Genomic DNA, 17,100 nt, shown 5'->3' on the forward strand with positions numbered 1-17,100 from the left:
AGCACTGTACCTCGGTTGCTGCCACTGGGGGATTTATCAGGTGGCTGTACCCCGCCTGCCTTTCTCTCTCCAATACTTGAGTTTACAGTTCACACGCGTGTCTCCCCTGCATTTCAATTAGATGTGTTATCTTGGTAGTTTCACGCTGCGGGTGAAAAACAGGGAGCGTTCCTTTCACTGTGTTGTGTGCGCGTGTTAATGCATCACAGTGATACCATCATATTCGGGCAGATATTTTTAGCATCTTTTCAAAATTAATACATTTTAAGAATTCAGACGCTTTGGATGCGGCACGATGCAGGAAAGAAGGACGTGATGGAGGAGAGAGAGAGAGGGGGAGAGGTACAAGCTGAGAGGGAGAGAACAATGCACAGGCAGCGTGGTATACATGTACATAGGAAGGCAAACATTTGTGATGCCTCCCCTGTTCCGTCATGTCACTGTCTGTACGTCGTAGAAATCGCTGTCAACGCGTGCAAATGCGTTGCCGTTCACAGGAGCTCCGAGTGCAGCAGTGTGTGAGGCACGTAGATAACCGGCACCGTCTCCAGATGCAGGATTCAACTTCTGTTCAGTGCCACAGTGTGCAGCCTGGGAGGCAAGGAGACGTGACTGCCAAAAGCTGGCTTTAGTGCCACAGCTGGTGTGTGTGTGTGTGTCTGAATGTACACAGGTGCACCTTGTGTGTGTGTGTGTGTGTGTGGAGCATGCTGCAGCGCTGGAGCCGTACATGTGCGCTCATGCATGCGTGTGTGTGCACACGGCGAGGAGTAGAGGAAGAGCGGCTCGCACCTCCACAGTGTGTATTCGGTGGCTGTTGTTGCAACCAACTGTCAGGCGGAGGGGAGGAGAGCGAGGACACACGGAGGGGGATGGGAGCGGGCTGATAGGTGTGAAATCACAACCGGTGCTTATGGATGTAGAAAACCATACATCAGAGGTGTTTATGCGTATGAAATCACAGCCAAGGGGTTAATCGGCCCCGTAAAGGCTTTATAGGCGGCTTCCATTCGTCATAAACCCCCGCTGTGAATCTGTGTTTTGGAACGGAGGTGCTGGGATTGATTATTTTGAACCGCCATCATTCAGGATGATCAAACCGTCCTCATCAAAATGTTTTGATCGAATGCCCAGAAGCTGCGGTTAATATTCTGTGGCACCGCAGGCCCTGGGTTCCACCGTCACCGGCATGTCTCCTTCGTTTCCAACGCTTTCTAGAAATGAAATGAAAATCTGTCTTGGCTGTGAACTCTGTGTAGCTCGATATGGATATCAAAGAGGAAGCAGGAAAGGCTGATTCGGGTCAGGCGGGACATTTGAACTTATTTTATGGGGTTTAGTTTGGCTCCAAAACATTTTTTTGTTACAGGCTTTCTAAAAATGTATGGATTTGACCACATGTGCCTTTATTAAAGGTCGTGGAGAGACAGGATGTCATGGCCCCGTGCTTTAGTAGTGCACGGCCAATATACAATCCAACATATGTGGAGACTGAAGCTTCCAATAAAGCAATAAAGGAATAGTTTGGTTTGAAAGGGGGTTATTTCAAGGAAATCAATTTAACAAATAAAAATAAAGTAATTGTCTTGGAACTCTTGTCTGTTTCCTCTGTAACCAAAGAACGTTCTTGCGTCACCATAAGGAAATGGCAGACCTGTAAAGAAGTGGTTCACTGGGCCTTCCTGTTTGAAAGCCCCTCTGCAGTGTGATACTGTATCCACCACCACTGCTATCGACACGGCACACGTGAAACCCATTCTCTCTGCTCTCCTTATTATCTCCGCCCGCTCCTTCTCTTCAATTCATCTGCTTCTCTGTAAATGCCGTGTCCAGCGGTGTGAAATGCGTTAATCGATCGTGACACTGATTGCGGGCCGCTGTTGTAGGGTGACCGTGGCAACGGAGAGAGAGAGAGAGAGAGATAGATGGAAAGGCCAGGGGGGGAGAATGAGAGTGGATTGGTGTGAGGTGTAGTCCACGTGCAAGGGAGAGGGTGAGAGGGTGAAACAGAAGGGGTGTGTGTGTGTGTGTGTGTGCAGGGGTGGGAGGGTGAATGAAATATTCCTAATTGCCAGGCTGAAGGTTGCCGGTTGCTGGTTTAATGGCTTGATGACTCTAATGGGCCATTGTGTGCCATTTAGATATTGTTGTGGTTAAAAGGCTTTGGCAGCCACAGAGGAGGCCTGTCACGGCAGCACGCAGAGGGAGAGCGAAGACGGGCCACGGGTGTGTGTGTGTGTGTGTGTGTGTGTGTGTGTGTGTGTGTGTGTGTGTGTGTGTGTGTGTGTGTGTGTGTGTGTGTGTGTGTGTGAGAGAGAGAGAGAGAGAGAGAGAGAGAGAGAGAGAGAGAGAGAGAGATGGAGAGAAAAAACAAAGAGACATAAGAAAGTGGAGTTATATCCTGTTAAATGAATAATGAATGGAGTTTTCTATTCAGGCTATCTACAGGTGGACAGACAGCGGTTCACTTGGATATATAATAGAAACATGCTGAAGCCATGCAGCTTGTTTAAAGGCAGGACAAGTTAAAAAGAACAACCCTAAAATACCACCTCACATTACAGGAAGCAGCCACTTATATCAGAGCAAACTATAAACTATATCTCATCTTATATCACACATGTAGGCTTGTATTTTTATTTCTTAATGATTGTTTTTTAATATTATTTGTATGATATGTTGCATGGTGTACAAAGTGTAGTAGTTGTATTGTAAACCTTTGGGAGTCGTGTGCTTTAAGTCAGAATCTCTAAGATTTCAGACCACCGGTTACCGTGGTAACAGCAAGTGTGGTTTTTATACTACGGCAAACACTCCTTGAGGTGCAACTTTGTGAGCGGAGCAGCAAAGGTACCTGCAGTGGAGGGGAGACGGAGAAATGCACGTTGTTGTAATGCAGAAGTCCTAAAACCGAAGCTGAACTTGTGATCTGGTTTCGAAGTCGGGCGCCATGCCAGTCCTCTTCCCACGCAGCTCCGCCGCTCCGGAGTGAAAACCACGCCTCGTAACGCCAGCTGAATGCTTTTAATGTGAAACGGCAGCACTAGGAAATATTTGGTTGCATCAGGAGATATCAATGACAATTAAGAGATAAAGTAAATGCTGCAAAATTCTGAAACCCACATCCTGGGGACAAAAGGGAAATGTGTATGTTACTATAGACGCACACTGTTTTCTCCCTGATTTTGCTACATTGTGAGTGAAGAATTCATGCTGCAGATTGAGATCTGGCTCACGTTAGCGGTTAGCATCCGCTAAGCACAGTCCTGCATGGAGCTGACCGCTAACTTTAACAGGGTTTGTGTTACATGATGATGCGTTCAGGCTCCAGTAAGTCAGTAGAAACTAGTATTTTAGATTCTTATAAAACGTTATCATGATGAGCTCAGGTGTAAGTGGGGAGAAACTTCGTTGTTTGAAGGTTTTCAGAGGAATATAAAATCGATAAAGGAGAGGGATTCACTGACGTGTAGACACAAAGCAAACAGTTATAAAGTAGTGCATGTTGAAGATTGATTGTTTTCCTTTCTTTTTCTTTCTTTCTTTTTTTTTACTGCGGTAGCAAATTGGTCCAAAATGGCTTTGATTTAACTCCACTTGCTTCCGGAGTGAATGAATCTTAGAATCATGAATGATGCAATCTGAAGTATTCATCAAGTCCAGCGGCAAAGTGTTGACTCCCTCTGCCCCGAAGCTGAACAGCCTCTCACATCTCTGCTGCATGCAGCTCCGGCTCTCTGCTCTCGTTTGGGTTAAAGCTTCACTGACTCCACTTTATTTTAACGAGGACAAACACACACACACACACACACACATACACACACACACACACACACATGCTCGGGCCCAGGTAGCCACAAGTGTGCTCTGAGAGAGGATCCGATGGCGACGTACTGAGGGGGGCATCTCTATGCGTCAGCATCTTGAGGGAGTGTGAGGGTGGCGTGCGGCGGGGACGAGGGTTTTAAGTGCTTGTGTGCAGCTTTACGCAGCAAAAGAAAAAAAAACTAAAACGAGTTAATTAGTCAGGGAAGGAAGACTGGCACGGGTGAGGAAGGAGAAGAGGAGCATGCAGATTGGCTTATTGTCTCAGCCCGTCTTCTAACATGTTCCGTTGTGGAGACAACATAAATCATGCCAGTAAAGAAGATTTGAATTTGAATGTTCATCACAGTGAATGGAAGGAGTCGCCTGTGGGAGACGGGGTGGTCTGGAATCAGAGATGAGGGAGGAGGGGGGAGAGAGGGAGAACACGTAAAGCTTCCTCACTTTCCTCCTCAGCACGCACTTTTCCTTCGTCATTCCAGTTACACAGAACATTTGTCCCATCTGTCATGGCGGCGTCGACCTCCGCACCCCGGCTTCTCGAGGCCTCCGAGAGGCGGATTCTGCAGTTGCACTTGTTAAGTCACTGTGGATGAGAGCGCCGGCTAAATGCCTGAAATGTAAAATGCAGGGGGATGGCGGGGAGGAGGGAGATAAAAGAGGAGGCAGATAGAGAGGGTTGTCTTTGCTTTGGGAGGGTTGGGATTGGAGAGGCGAGCAGGGGGCGGAGGAGGAAGGGGAACGGAGATAGAGAGGGTGGTCTCGCCGCTGACAGTGACTGAGAGCAAGCCTTTATCGTGTTGCCAGGAAAAGAACACAGAAGCACATATCAACCGTACTCTCACTCTATTTCCCTTTGCTCTCTGCTCGCCTCTCGCACTCTCCTCCTCCTCCTCCTCCTCCTCCTCACTCTGTCTCTCTCCTCTGAACATCGGGCGGCTTCATCTTTCACTCGCTTCTATAGGTGTGAGACACATTTAAGGCTAAATGTTGGCCCCGGCCCTCGCCTCGCGGCGTGCACCAATGTATCGTGGGTAAACTGTGCGATCGGGGCTCGAGGTGAAGAATCCCTGACGGCGGAGGGTTCGTGTGCGATGAGGACGTATGTGTTTGTGAAAGGGAGCGTTCAGTTTTCGTAGTGTGTGAAACGGTGAAAAACAGCCCCAGCATGATGATGGCTCTGGGCCTACAACTGACAGCACAGCACAGGTGCACCCTGGGAAGCATGGGAGATGGAGGGAAGGGAGGGAAGGAAGGAGGGAGGATTAGCGCAGAGAATAGAGGAAAAAAGGTTACAGGGGTTGTCAAAGAGTGGAGAAGGAAGGAAGAAGGAGGGAGAGAGGGGGGGAGAGATGGAGAGAGGAGAGTTGAGGGCGAGCCAGAGCAGGAGATTGAAATCAGTGGATATGACAGGAGTGGAGGAGATAGCAGAGGACAGACGGAGAGAGTGGAGGGGGAATAAATGGATTAATAACATCCCTCATCTGGACCTCGCTGTCCCCCGTCTCCCTCCTTCACTCCCTCCCCGCCTCTTCTCTCCCCCGTGCTCAACCCGCTGTCACCTTTCCCCTTCTCCCCTCTGCTTGGAGCAAGGGACAGGAAGAAAGATGTCTGACTACAGCAGCGTGCTCACCTCCCTGACTCCCTAAACCACTTTACGGACGCCCTGGGAGACTCCGTGGTCCGCCTGAACCGCCGCCTCTTCATCCTCCCCCTCCCCCAAACACACACACACACACACACACACACACACACACACACACACACACACACACACACATATTTAAAGTCCATCTGTGTCTTACATTAGCAGTATGATCCTCTTCTGTGAGAATAAAGTCTCAAATCTTTGCTTTGGTCCTCCGTTCTCGTGTGATTGTGGATGACATCATCACACAGGACACGAATAGCAGCCTCCTGGGTGAATGTCCTGTGTTTGACTTCCTCCCTACGCAAACTTCTTAGACTATGTTCAAAAATGGATTTGTCATCCGTCAAAAACAAACGGCATTTTCCCTCCAAAGGCAATTGACAAAGCAGTTTTGCTGAAAGGGATTTTTTTAGTAGACGAGGCTGCGTATGGAAAACAAATAGCTTTGACCATAAATAATAGAATAATAATGAGCTACTAATGAAGGCCTACATTTTAAGTAAAACAAAACAGCATCTTCTGAAATAAATGAATAGAAAGTGCCTCTTTTAGAAGAAAAAGTAAGGTGCTTTGAGCAGCCCCTTTTCTCTTTATTGCTTTTATTTTTTTTTCTCCCTTCCTAAGTGAGAGAAATGGACCTGTTCGTCCCTGGTTAGACCAGAGAAAACAGTCTGTAGGCAGAAAGAAGTTGTACTTGTTGTTCTCTCCTCTGAACTGATTGATTTGACTGGAAATATCTGTTTGGGCACCAAGAGAGACAGACAGGATCGTCATATTGACATGATTAGCAGGGTTTGGGAGGTTGGGGAGACAGCAGGTCACATGATCCTCTGGATTTACGGAGCAGTCTGACTGAATTCCCCAGTGATTTGCAGACTTCAGTGTGTTGGAGCCGGGATGAGCCTGTCTACATTTTGGCTGCGACCAGACCAGCCGCCTCTGAGTTACTCACCGGCGTTCTCACACGGCAGCCTACAGTGATAACCGCGGCAGGTTTTTAGACAGCAGGGTCGACCGCTATTGATTATGTCATTTTTGTCCAAATGACTCAAAAGAGGAGCCAGTAGGCAATTAGTTTGGAGATGGCAGGTAAACAAGGAGCTTGGATTTTGGTTATTTTTCCATCCGCCCTCCTCCTCCTCATGCATACTGACACATATTAAATATGATTTTAAATATGCACTTGCTGGTTACTTTTGGGAGCTAAAGCACATCACATAACTGTAACGTCTCTCTCTCTCTCCCCACATCTCATATTGACGAATAAAGGCCCAAAAGTAATCTTTTAAAAAAAGAAAAGAACATTTGCAGCTGCAATTAGAGCAGATAATCATGTTTTAATCCATGACTTACACTTTAGCCCTTGTTTCTTTAGCTTTGTAAGAAAAGACACCACCCCAAAAACGATTAAAACGCTGAGCACATTCTCACAGTTTTCTGTCTGCTTAGCCGGTTTATGTCGCTGCGTATCTGTAAAATGTACTCACTCACTTTCCGCCCTTTTTAATTCATCTCTTGGCCTCAGCCGTTCATTTCCAGAGACAAATACACAGATATAAAAGCCTGACTGCGTCCATATATTTTGTAGACTCCCCCTTCCCTCCAGCAGCCACCCTATTTAGTCTCTGCAGCCTAACTCTGCGAGACACACACTCGGAGAAAGAACTATTACCGCTCTACAAGGACCAGGGGACAAACAAGAGCAGCAGCAGGAAAAGCATCAGACTGCAGAGGCCCCTCGGTGGCTCGTCTGCTAAACTTAGAGCAGAAATGGGCCAGAGAGAAACGATCTGTGTGTGTGTGTGTGTGTGTGTGTGTGTGTGTGTGTGTGTGTGTGTGTCTGAGTGTTAAGTGGTATTAACGTTCATTCAGACACCGTCTGATTGTGTCGAGACGGGAAACAAAACACCACCTCCCACTTACATTTCCCCCTTCCTGTTTATTTTGGGATCTCTGTTTCTCTCTCTCTTTATCCTTTCAAGGTGCGCTGGCCGTGACGGGGCAGCGTCGCTGCAATCAGAATCACGTCGGGGCAAAATTAGTCACATTTTCTCACGAAGACCTGCGCTTTTTGAGAGAAAAAAAAAAAGAGTACTTAAAATAAGGTCACTGTTAATTAGATGATGGCCTGACAAATGTGCGAGCTAATTAAGCTTGTATGTGTTGGATTCAAGATAAGTGGGCTTCCATGATAAGAAATGTGATGATCAGGCACGAGAAGAGCGGAGTAGAGGGGGGGCAAAAAGAGAGAGAGAGAAGCGGGGAGGGAGAGGAGCTTTAATTGAGGTAGAGATTATAAGTGTGTATGCGTGTGTGTGAAGCGACGTAGAGAGAGGGGGGGGGGGGCGAACGAGGGACGGAGAGGAAGGCTTGTCATCAATACGTAATTTGGGCACACGTGGTGATGGCGGCTTGTCCTCACAGGCTTTATCTGTGTGTGTGTGTGTGTGTGTGTGTGTGTGTGTGTGTGTGTGTGTGTGTGTGTGTGTGTGTGTGTGTGAATGCCTGTGGCTGCTGAGTTTATATCTCCTGCCCACTGTCTTTTAAATGCACTACATTCAAGTGAAGGCCAGCTGCCCCCCCCCCTTACTGCTGCCTCACCTCCCACTCCTGCTCTCTTTTTCCCATCCCTCCCTCCATCCTTCTCTCTCTCTCTCTGGCTTCTCTTTCTATCAGGCAGTGCAGCAGCAGTCAATAGCACCCCCCCCCCCCCCCCCCCCCCCCCACGCTCAAGTTCAAAGGAGCCTTTATAGGCAGGATAGAAATATGCATTGCCAAAAACCTCCCAGCAACAGACACCATCATCTCTCTCCGGCTTGCTCTACCTTTCTATCTCAGGCTTTGTCTCTCTTCCACTCTGTTTCTCTCTGTCTTTGCCTCATCGCTACTTCCTCACAAAGAAGAAATGTCTATATGTTATATAGCGCTTTATTAAAAAACTAAAAATCAGTGTGGTTGCTAAGGGAATGACATCGTAGTATTTATTTTTTTGTGGGCTAATGAGGATGTGTTCCACATTCTCCCACATCATCTCTGGTACTTCTCTTGCGTTGTATCCGTATAGCAGCAGGTAATCACACGGCATGTCGGCTGTAATCCACTCGGATCCAAGCAGTCTCTCTTAAAATAGCACAAGTGACACGAGGTGAGGATTTGCCTCTTTCTTTGTTATCGTGTAATATCTCACTTTATTTAGTAAAGGTTCATCTGCATGTTCAAAAGAGTGTAGCTCATCCCGACGTGTGTGTGTTGGTGTTTCAAAAATAGATATCCACTTTCACAGTCGATCCAAATAGACCCAACGATAATTAGACCCGATTCAAATGCAACCCAGACAAACTTTAACAGACAGAACACCAGCAGCAGCATGATGTCATTATTTATTAACTAGCAGCCGAGGGATCAAAAAGAGCAACAATAATAACAATATCTGAAGAACTATTGTAACGACAAAAATAAATCCCAAAAATACCAAATTGATATGCTTCAAATTTCCACCTCCTGCACCAACAATAGACAAGAGGAGAATATTGTAACCAATTTAATTTCTGTGAATCAAGTTCGAAAATTGGTTGTAGTTTTGGAGACATGGCAGTTAAAGGAGACCCAACGAGACAGGAATAATGGGGTCCTGATGTGGTTATGTGGATAACAAACTAGGCCAAAGGCCCGTGCCAAGACCTTCGAACCGTTAAAAAGCTACGGCGTTGTCAAACAATATCCGATGGGCTCCAGGTTTTTCTCTCCACATGGACTGTTTACCTGCATGCAACCAAAGGCTGCTCAAACATTTATATACAGCTATCTGTTTATAGAGATTAGTTTCCAGGTGGACCCGTGAGTAGTATCTATGCATCTACACATCCCATTGAACACGTTTGAACTGGAGTGAATATAAGTGCAAATACGTGTATGCACTCCAGTCTGTTCCTGTTTGTTTGCTGTATGTGATCAGTGTATGACACGCTTAGCAGGTTAGGAGTGTTGTTTTCTCAGGATGTTACGTGTGTGTGTGTGTGTGTGTGTGTGTGTGTGTGTGTGTGTGTGTGTGTGTGTGTGTGTGTGTGTGTGTGTGTGTGTGTGTGTGTGTGTGTGTGTGTGTGTGTGTGTGTCCAAAGCGACACCCCAGTATAACTCTGTGATTGCAGTCCTGATTTGTCTGTGTTTTGTATTGTGTGTGTTCAAGTGCACCCTTCTATCTGAAGGTGGCTTTTGAATGCAGCTGTGTGTGTGTGTGTGTGTGTGTGTGTGTGTGTGTGTGTGTGTGTGTGTGTGTGTGTGTGTGTGTGTGTGTGCACGTGTGTGTGCGCGTGTGTTTACAACCATTCAAATTTGTGTGTGTGCAAATTCCAGAGCAAGATTGGAAGTGGGTCTATTTCTTTTGCAGTCACTGATGTGCCCCTGTGTGTGTAATTGAAATACCTGAGTTATTGACTCTCTCTCTCCCCTCCAAGTCAAATAACTGCTCTAGGAGTGCGTGAGTGCACTCATTTGGAGGCTCTGGGGCAGACCAATGCCCACACACACACACACACACACACACACACACACAGCTAAGCTAAGTAATCTGAAATAAGATGATGGTAAGGTGTCCCTGCAGAAATAATTTTAAAAATGTATTTTGACGATATTTACGGTTATCCCGATAGATCTACGTTATTGTGTGTGTCCTGCCCTGATGCAGTTGTACGGGGGAAATAAGACACACACACACGCAGTGATACAGACATATAAACTACACAGGCACATAGAAACACAGCTAGATGTCACACACACACGTGTGTCCCGTGTCTCCTCTTCCTCTCCCTGATGGCGGCGTGAACAACTCAGCCTTAGCCTCCTCCTGCATATCTGGCTGACTGCCTGACACACACACACACACACACACCTCCGTCTCCCTGCTCCTTCGCCGGCTCCTGGCTTCCTGCCCCTCACTGCTCGCTCGCTCCATATACAGGATCACAGTCGGTCTGCCAGCCTGCCCTCTTCCTCTCCATTCATCCTATTGTCACCACACTGTCCTCTTCCTCCGTCCCCCCTGGAGGATTCAAATCTCAGCTACACCCTCTATGCTTTTTACACATCTCTATCTTTGATGCCCTTTCTCCTTTTAGTTTCTCCCTGTTTTTCCTCTTATCAGACCCCCCCGCCCCCCCCTGATTATCTCTCCTGCCGTATCCCTCCATCTCCCCCCGTCTCCACCGGCCATTCATCCTGCTGTATTGTGCGCTGTAGTGTATTGTTGTCTGTGTACAGTAGCCAGCGCTGACGTCAGACGGCGAGCGGCTCGGAAGCGCCTTCAAAGCCTTCGCTGGCCGGCTTCCTGCGTCTGGCCGTCTGATTCGCTGGCCTCGCTCCCCCCCTCTGGGAATTTTAATACTCGCTAATCGATCACCTTGTGCCAACAGAGGCGATAATGTGGCCAGAGCCTAATTGTTGTTGCTGTAAATGAAGAGAGGTGTTTTGTCACACTTCATTTTGCCCAAGGTTTCTTATCATTCAAACCCTCCCACCACTGATTTTCTTCTCTTTTTTTTTTCTTTTTTCGTTAACAATCTCACAGCCTGCTGCTTCCCCGGCTTCTGTCGTGCTCTTCTTACAGCGTGTGTTTTTCTCAAAGGCTGATGTAAATTCTGCAGACCTCTGGCACTGAATGAGTGCGTTGGACACTACATTAATACTGCTCTTAAGAAGAGAGCGATAGAGGGAGGAAGCCAGAGGAAATGTGGAGGAGGGGGGGGGGGGCTGTATGGAGGATAAAGGGTGGAGCGGGAGTGCGCAGATCTGGAAATTCAATTATAACTGTGCCCCGGCAGTAATTCCAGAGTGAGAGAAGAGATGCATGGAGATGGATGGAGGAGGGAGGGAAGGAGATAGAAAGTTAAGGAACAGATGGATTCAAGTGAACTGAGAAGTGCAAAATGGCAGCGTTATTTCACGCCTCTGCGTTGAACTTTAGGCCTGATAATTACACGTTCCGGCCTCACGGATGCGGCGCCTTCTTTGAAAGAGTCTCCCATGTAGCCGTGAACGTGCCACCTCAATGGTACGGCCCTGATCTCATTAACGCAGCGACAAGGTAACGGATCGGCCCATGTGTGTCCCCTGGGAGGGGCAGGTTAGCCTTTGATGTTGAGTCCCGAGGAGCGGCAGAGATTTCCACACACCCCGCCTGACTTTACTCACATACGCGCCGCAATCCCAACGCACGACAAAACCACTCGGATTCATGGAATTCGCCACGTCGGAAGCACCGATAATCGAGAACAAAAAGGCACCGATGTGCATTCTGTACCTCTGTATTTAGATTTGGTCTCTCCCAGGGACTTGCTGTGTTTTATGGACAGCATGTCCGGAGGTATTTGTGTCATTTTTAGCACATTATCTTAATATCCAGCGTCTTGCAGCTTACATTAAAATTGCGTCGCTCCAACGCGGCTGTAATAAAACAAATTGATGAAAATGATGGATGAGATTAAGGACAGGCAGCTTTCAGTCCCCAGAATTTGCTCCAGCCCCCCCTCCCCTTCCCCCCCCCGTGTACAAACTCATTAAAAGGAGTCATAAAGGCAACTAATGAAAATCGCGAGCGGTATCATTACAAGCTCACTGGTGTCCTCTCGCCCTTCTCCTCTGCGAGTGAGAGAATAAAGGCGGCTAAATTAATGTTCCCACCAATAACGTTCCAAAACCGCCGCCGTCCTTTTAAGTGGTATCTGTTCTCCTCTGTGTGTCAAGCCGACTAAATTAAAGTTCAGGCCAACATTGTTACGTAACCGTTTACACTCCGTGTGCCTCTGTCTCTTGCCGTTTCCAGGACGACGACTCCATGTTCTTTCAGTTCGGCCCCTCCATCGAGCAGCAGGCTTCGGTCATGCTGAACATCATGGAGGAGTACGACTGGTACATCTTCTCCATCGTCACCACGTACTACCCCGGTTACCAGGACTTTGTCACCAAGGTAACCGTGAAGGCAATTTAGTGTCACCATAGAAATATTGCAGCCTTGTGCTGGGAAATGGTCTTTCTAATAATCCCAATTTAGAGGGTTTTTCATCCTCGTCAATCTGTATATAATATGTCAAATACAAAAGTATGAGCCTCCTCTGATCGGCCTCTGTCCCGTCCAGGTCCGCAGCACCATCGAGAACAGCTTCGTGGGCTGGGAACTGGAGGAGGTTTTACTGCTCGACATGTCCGTGGACGACGGAGATTCCAAGATCCAGAACCAGCTGAAGAAGCTCCAGAGCCCCGTCATCCTTCTCTACTGCACAAAAGAGGAGGCCAACACCATCTTCGAGGTGGCCCACTCCGTCGGGATCACCGGCTACGGCTACACGTGGATCGTGCCCTCGCTGGTAGCTGGAGACACTGTTACAGTGCCTGCAGAGTTCCCCACAGGTAGGACATGTGCTTTAGTGGCAATTATGAATCAAAATGAAGATTGCAAAACACTGTTTGGTTAAATGTTTAGTCTACTGATCATCAAGTGAATGTTTTCATTGTTAAATCTGCATATTTACCAGTCTAGATTGTTTTGCTGTGAGTTGACTGCCTTCTCAATATACTGGGACTATATGGCTCTGGGCTTGTGGAACTATTTTCTTTCAACCATAGCTCCTAGAAAGTGCTTACAACAAGGCCTGTGAACTATTTTGAGTTTCTGGGTCATGATTTCTGGAAAGAGACAATTTATTTCCTCTTTTTTTGGCACAATTTTGTCAAGGTTTCAGGAAACCAAGTACGAATTAGGAATTTAAATTGGATCCCGTTTTCTATCTGACAAGATCTCAGTGTATAAAAGATGTTTGCTTGCCTTGAGCTCAAATGCTAATCCCTTTTGTAAGTACAGTAATTACATTACATGTTTTGTTGGGTTGATGTGTATCCAGAGTGTATTGAAAGTACCGGAAATGCATGTATCTTCTACTTAGTCGGTCTGATCCCAAACCCTCATACTGCTCCTAGCTATTCTCGTAGCTAAAGGACTAATGGATGGATTGAAGACACAACTGAGGCATTTCACTGACTCACCAGCTAGTAATTGTCATTATTAATGCTACATATGTATATATATAGAGTATAAAGAGTAGTACCAGGTCAGGTGAGGATGTTTCAGCACAGTTGTTAGTGTTTTTAACCAAAGGATGGCGTCGTCTACTGCTTGGGAGGACAAGGGGTGACATACTCCTGTTTAAAAAGGTTTATTTCACAACCTTCACCGTCCGCTAATGGAGACAGAGACGCAATTAAAAAATTCTAGAAAATGCCAGTAAGTGGACTTCACTTTTGTCAAATGACTATCCCAAGGTTAGGAATGAAAAATCTGTATTCGGTCGGTGCGAATGGAGCAATGTCATGTTGCTGTTGTTGTGGTCGAGACACCGAGACTTTGAGATGCTATTTTCCAAAATTTCAGTTAGCGATATGGATTTTTCCTGCAAGACAAAAAAAAACAAACAAACTGACCTTTCCTAATAAGGAATGAGGGAGCGTCTCCCCCCTTCACAACACCACTGGAGGTCATTCTGACCTTTGAAGGTCAAACGTGGAACTAAAGTCACATCTAAGTTGGGGTGCATTAAATACTCAACCTGCTCACGCAATCTGTCAGGGTGACCCGTCAGACGGCCTCATGTAACTGCACTCTTGGTACTCGGGGGTGGACACACTCTTTTAGAAAGGCCAACTCTCAGTGGGACTCTAACGGGTGGAACTTTCCACCCCTTCAGCCCGTTTTACTCTCAGTAGGGCAGAAACAACTTTTGGAGCAGGTAGTATATTTACACCAGACATATGAGCCTGATAATTTGTTGGTGTTTGGTTTGTTGATTTACAGTGAAGGGGAGATATTACACCGCTGCCTGTCCTCAGCACTTTCTGGGAAAAGGTTGCCAGGCGGAACCTGAGATGGTTGTGCAGTCCTCGCACCGTAACTCAGACTTTTTCTTTTTTGCTCCCTTATTGGCATCCGTGGATGATTTACTCCTCATGGGAGTTGGGAGCGTGTTCTGCAGGCCTTTTTGTGTGCCTTCGAGTGTGTTTTTTGTCTGTCTGTGTTCATTTGTCTGTGAAATGCCCAGATTGGTTTATGGTTTAATTTGCGTGAGAAAATAATGGGTGAGTGTAATCAAATGGGGTTTTGTGCTTTTGCGTGCGAGGCTCGTGCGCTGCAGGGCGGGAGCGTTCACCTGAAGGCCGGGGTGAAGTTTGTCTGCTCCAAATTAAGGTTACACTCTATAAAGTTTGACGTATCGCCGAATCAGTTATGTAAATCACGCAGCAACTTTGCTTTAGATTGATGTCGCCGGAGAGATAATCGCGGCCGGCTCGTGCGCTGCCTGCGTGATGACAAAGTGGAGCTGGAAGAGCGGCTGCTTTTGACGGACACGAACCTCTTTCAGCTCACGCTGAATTATCGTGGGATTAATCTTGCGGCACGTAATGACGGATAGTCGGCTAAATGTCACCCGCTCATTTAATGCGTGATGAACGGGATGGAGAATGTGCTTATAGTCTAACGTAAACAACAAAATGGCAGATATGAAATCATTTATAATTGGCGTTAGATGAAATGAAGTCTCGTTTATGGAAATCTACACCATGTATGCACAGAAATCCTATAATGGTGTGGATGTTGCTGCTCCTGGATCTGTGCTCGCCAACAACATGGACGTGATATATAGGATGTTACTCGACAGCTCAGCAGTGACGGCCTATAAACTGCACTGAGAGCAGCCTCACTTTCATAATGAGCTGCATCTGAAAGACTATCGATTTTGCCGTCTTCGGCTGCGTTATTGCAGATGCATTGACATCCTGACAGCAGCAAACAGCCAGCAGAGGGGCCGAACGCTCCTTTTTCTATTTTTGCCATCAACGTACAGGTTTGAACAGAATACCGGCCTGAATTCACCTAAAAGCAGAATCTGCTGTACAAAAGCGAGACACGTTATCTTTGTAGACGCGAGGCGTTCAGATGTAGAGCTCAATAATTCACCCGAGCATTATTTCTGAGTTCCTACCTCAGCATCATAAAAGCCACATGAAGCCTGTCGTGGCAGTCGACCACACGGCTCCTGATTTAACGCAGAGCGAAGGACACCGCAGCGCAGCATGGGCCTGATGGTGTGGCGGCGTGTGTGTGTGTGTGTGTGTGTGTGGGGGTGAAACCAGCAGTTCAGGGTTCGGGCAGAAGGTGCACGCTAGCTGTGGGGTGAATTTGCTTACAAGGCGCACTTAATAATTTGCACCATGTGTGATGAAGAGCGTCCAACTCTCATGGGTAATTCCACTGATGCCTTCCTTAAGTGGCGCTCTGGGGAACCGTCTCTCCTCCCACTTCCTTCCCTTTCCCCCTTATTTCACTCCGTCGTTCCCTCGCTCCTCGTTGGTTTTTGCCTCCTCTCACTCCCTCCTAACTCTCTACTCCCTTCCTTTCCTGTTTCTTTGTGTCTCTGCTGACTTTTCCTCTCTGCTCACCCTCTCCCTCTTTTCTCCCCTTTTTCTGCCTCTGTTTTCCTGATCAGTTACCGCTGCATAGGCTGTGCTAACGTAACCACCCAGTCTGACATCACTGACAATAATAAGCTGTTTCCAAAAATACCCGGTGACACGGTAGTTCTGCTGTTACTTTCTCCAACTCCATTTGCCTGCGTGTGCATCCTCTACGTCTGTGGTTTGTCTTCTATGTGTGTGTGTGTGTGTGTGTGTGTGTGTGTGTGTGTCAGCCAGTTTACAGACCAGAAGAGGGCTTTGCAGCTATAGCATCGCCAGTTGACATGTGTGTTCTTTGACATTGAGAGATATGTATGAACATAGAGCCGTCACGCTGCAGCTCCCAAGGTGGTGAGAATACACACACATCTCTAAAGAATCTCTGCCATGGAATAATAAAAGGGGACGTGTGCAAAAAGGAGCGAGTGATGGGAGTGAGTGAGCGAGTGTGTGAGAATGTGTCAACAGTGTGTGACATTAGATGTGGTCCTGGAGGGCCGGAGCTGTCAGCGCCGAGGCCCCGCGAGGAAGGCAGGTTGCCAGGCCGCCTGTCTGATTCTGCCCACTGACACGGTAGTGGACCGGCTGACATGTGGTCATACTCTGTCAGATGGATGGCGAGCGACTGATGGACGGAGAGCGGGACAGATGGATTGACTTGAAGGCGCTCGGTGCTTCGCTGAGGGCCGTGAGACCTGAACCCAGAGGCGTCAGATGGGTCCCGACCGGAAAGATCAGTTATTGGCCATTTTACTAGAAGTCATAAGGGCAGTTGGAGCTGACAGTTTAAATAATGCCGGGCTTTTTGATGTGGAAGGATTACATGTTAGACTGGTACTAGGTTAGTTAGCTGGGCATGCTAACGTTGGCAGCTAAGATAAACACGCGGGTTTTTGACCAAATACCTCGGGGTTGATGGTTTCACAACACATTTACACAATTCCATTTTTGATGAATAATCGTCAGGAAGTGAGTAAAGGGTAATAATGGAACAGTGACAACAACATGGTAAGTTCAGAAAAGTACATCACGTTACTTTAATTCAGACAAAAACACTTATGTCATATACATCTCCATCTTCCTCATGCTTCTGCTCTTGGATTTTGGTTTTGAAGAGGTGATTTAAA

General features: G+C 47.2%; 2 protein-coding genes across 2 annotated transcripts in view; one reads left to right on the top strand and one right to left on the bottom strand.

Moving 5' to 3' along the window:
• The window catches only part of LOC311031311 (epithelial membrane protein 1), a 155,200-nt gene that overhangs the window by 66,952 nt on the left and 71,148 nt on the right, over positions 1 to 17,100 (bottom strand). The window lies entirely within an intron of this gene.
• Positions 1 to 17,100, top strand: part of grin2ba (glutamate receptor, ionotropic, N-methyl D-aspartate 2B-a) — a 95,948-nt gene that overhangs the window by 46,487 nt on the left and 32,361 nt on the right. Inside the window, exons 5-6 of the mRNA XM_084037498.1 lie at positions 12,294 to 12,437; positions 12,607 to 12,877. Coding sequence (XP_083893624.1) covers positions 12,294 to 12,437; positions 12,607 to 12,877 — 415 coding nt within the window. The remainder of the gene's footprint in view (positions 1 to 12,293; positions 12,438 to 12,606; positions 12,878 to 17,100) is intronic.

This window comes from Eutrigla gurnardus (genome assembly GCF_963514095.1).
Source record: "Eutrigla gurnardus genome assembly, chromosome: 20".
Taxonomy (NCBI): Eukaryota; Metazoa; Chordata; class Actinopteri; order Perciformes; family Triglidae; genus Eutrigla; species Eutrigla gurnardus.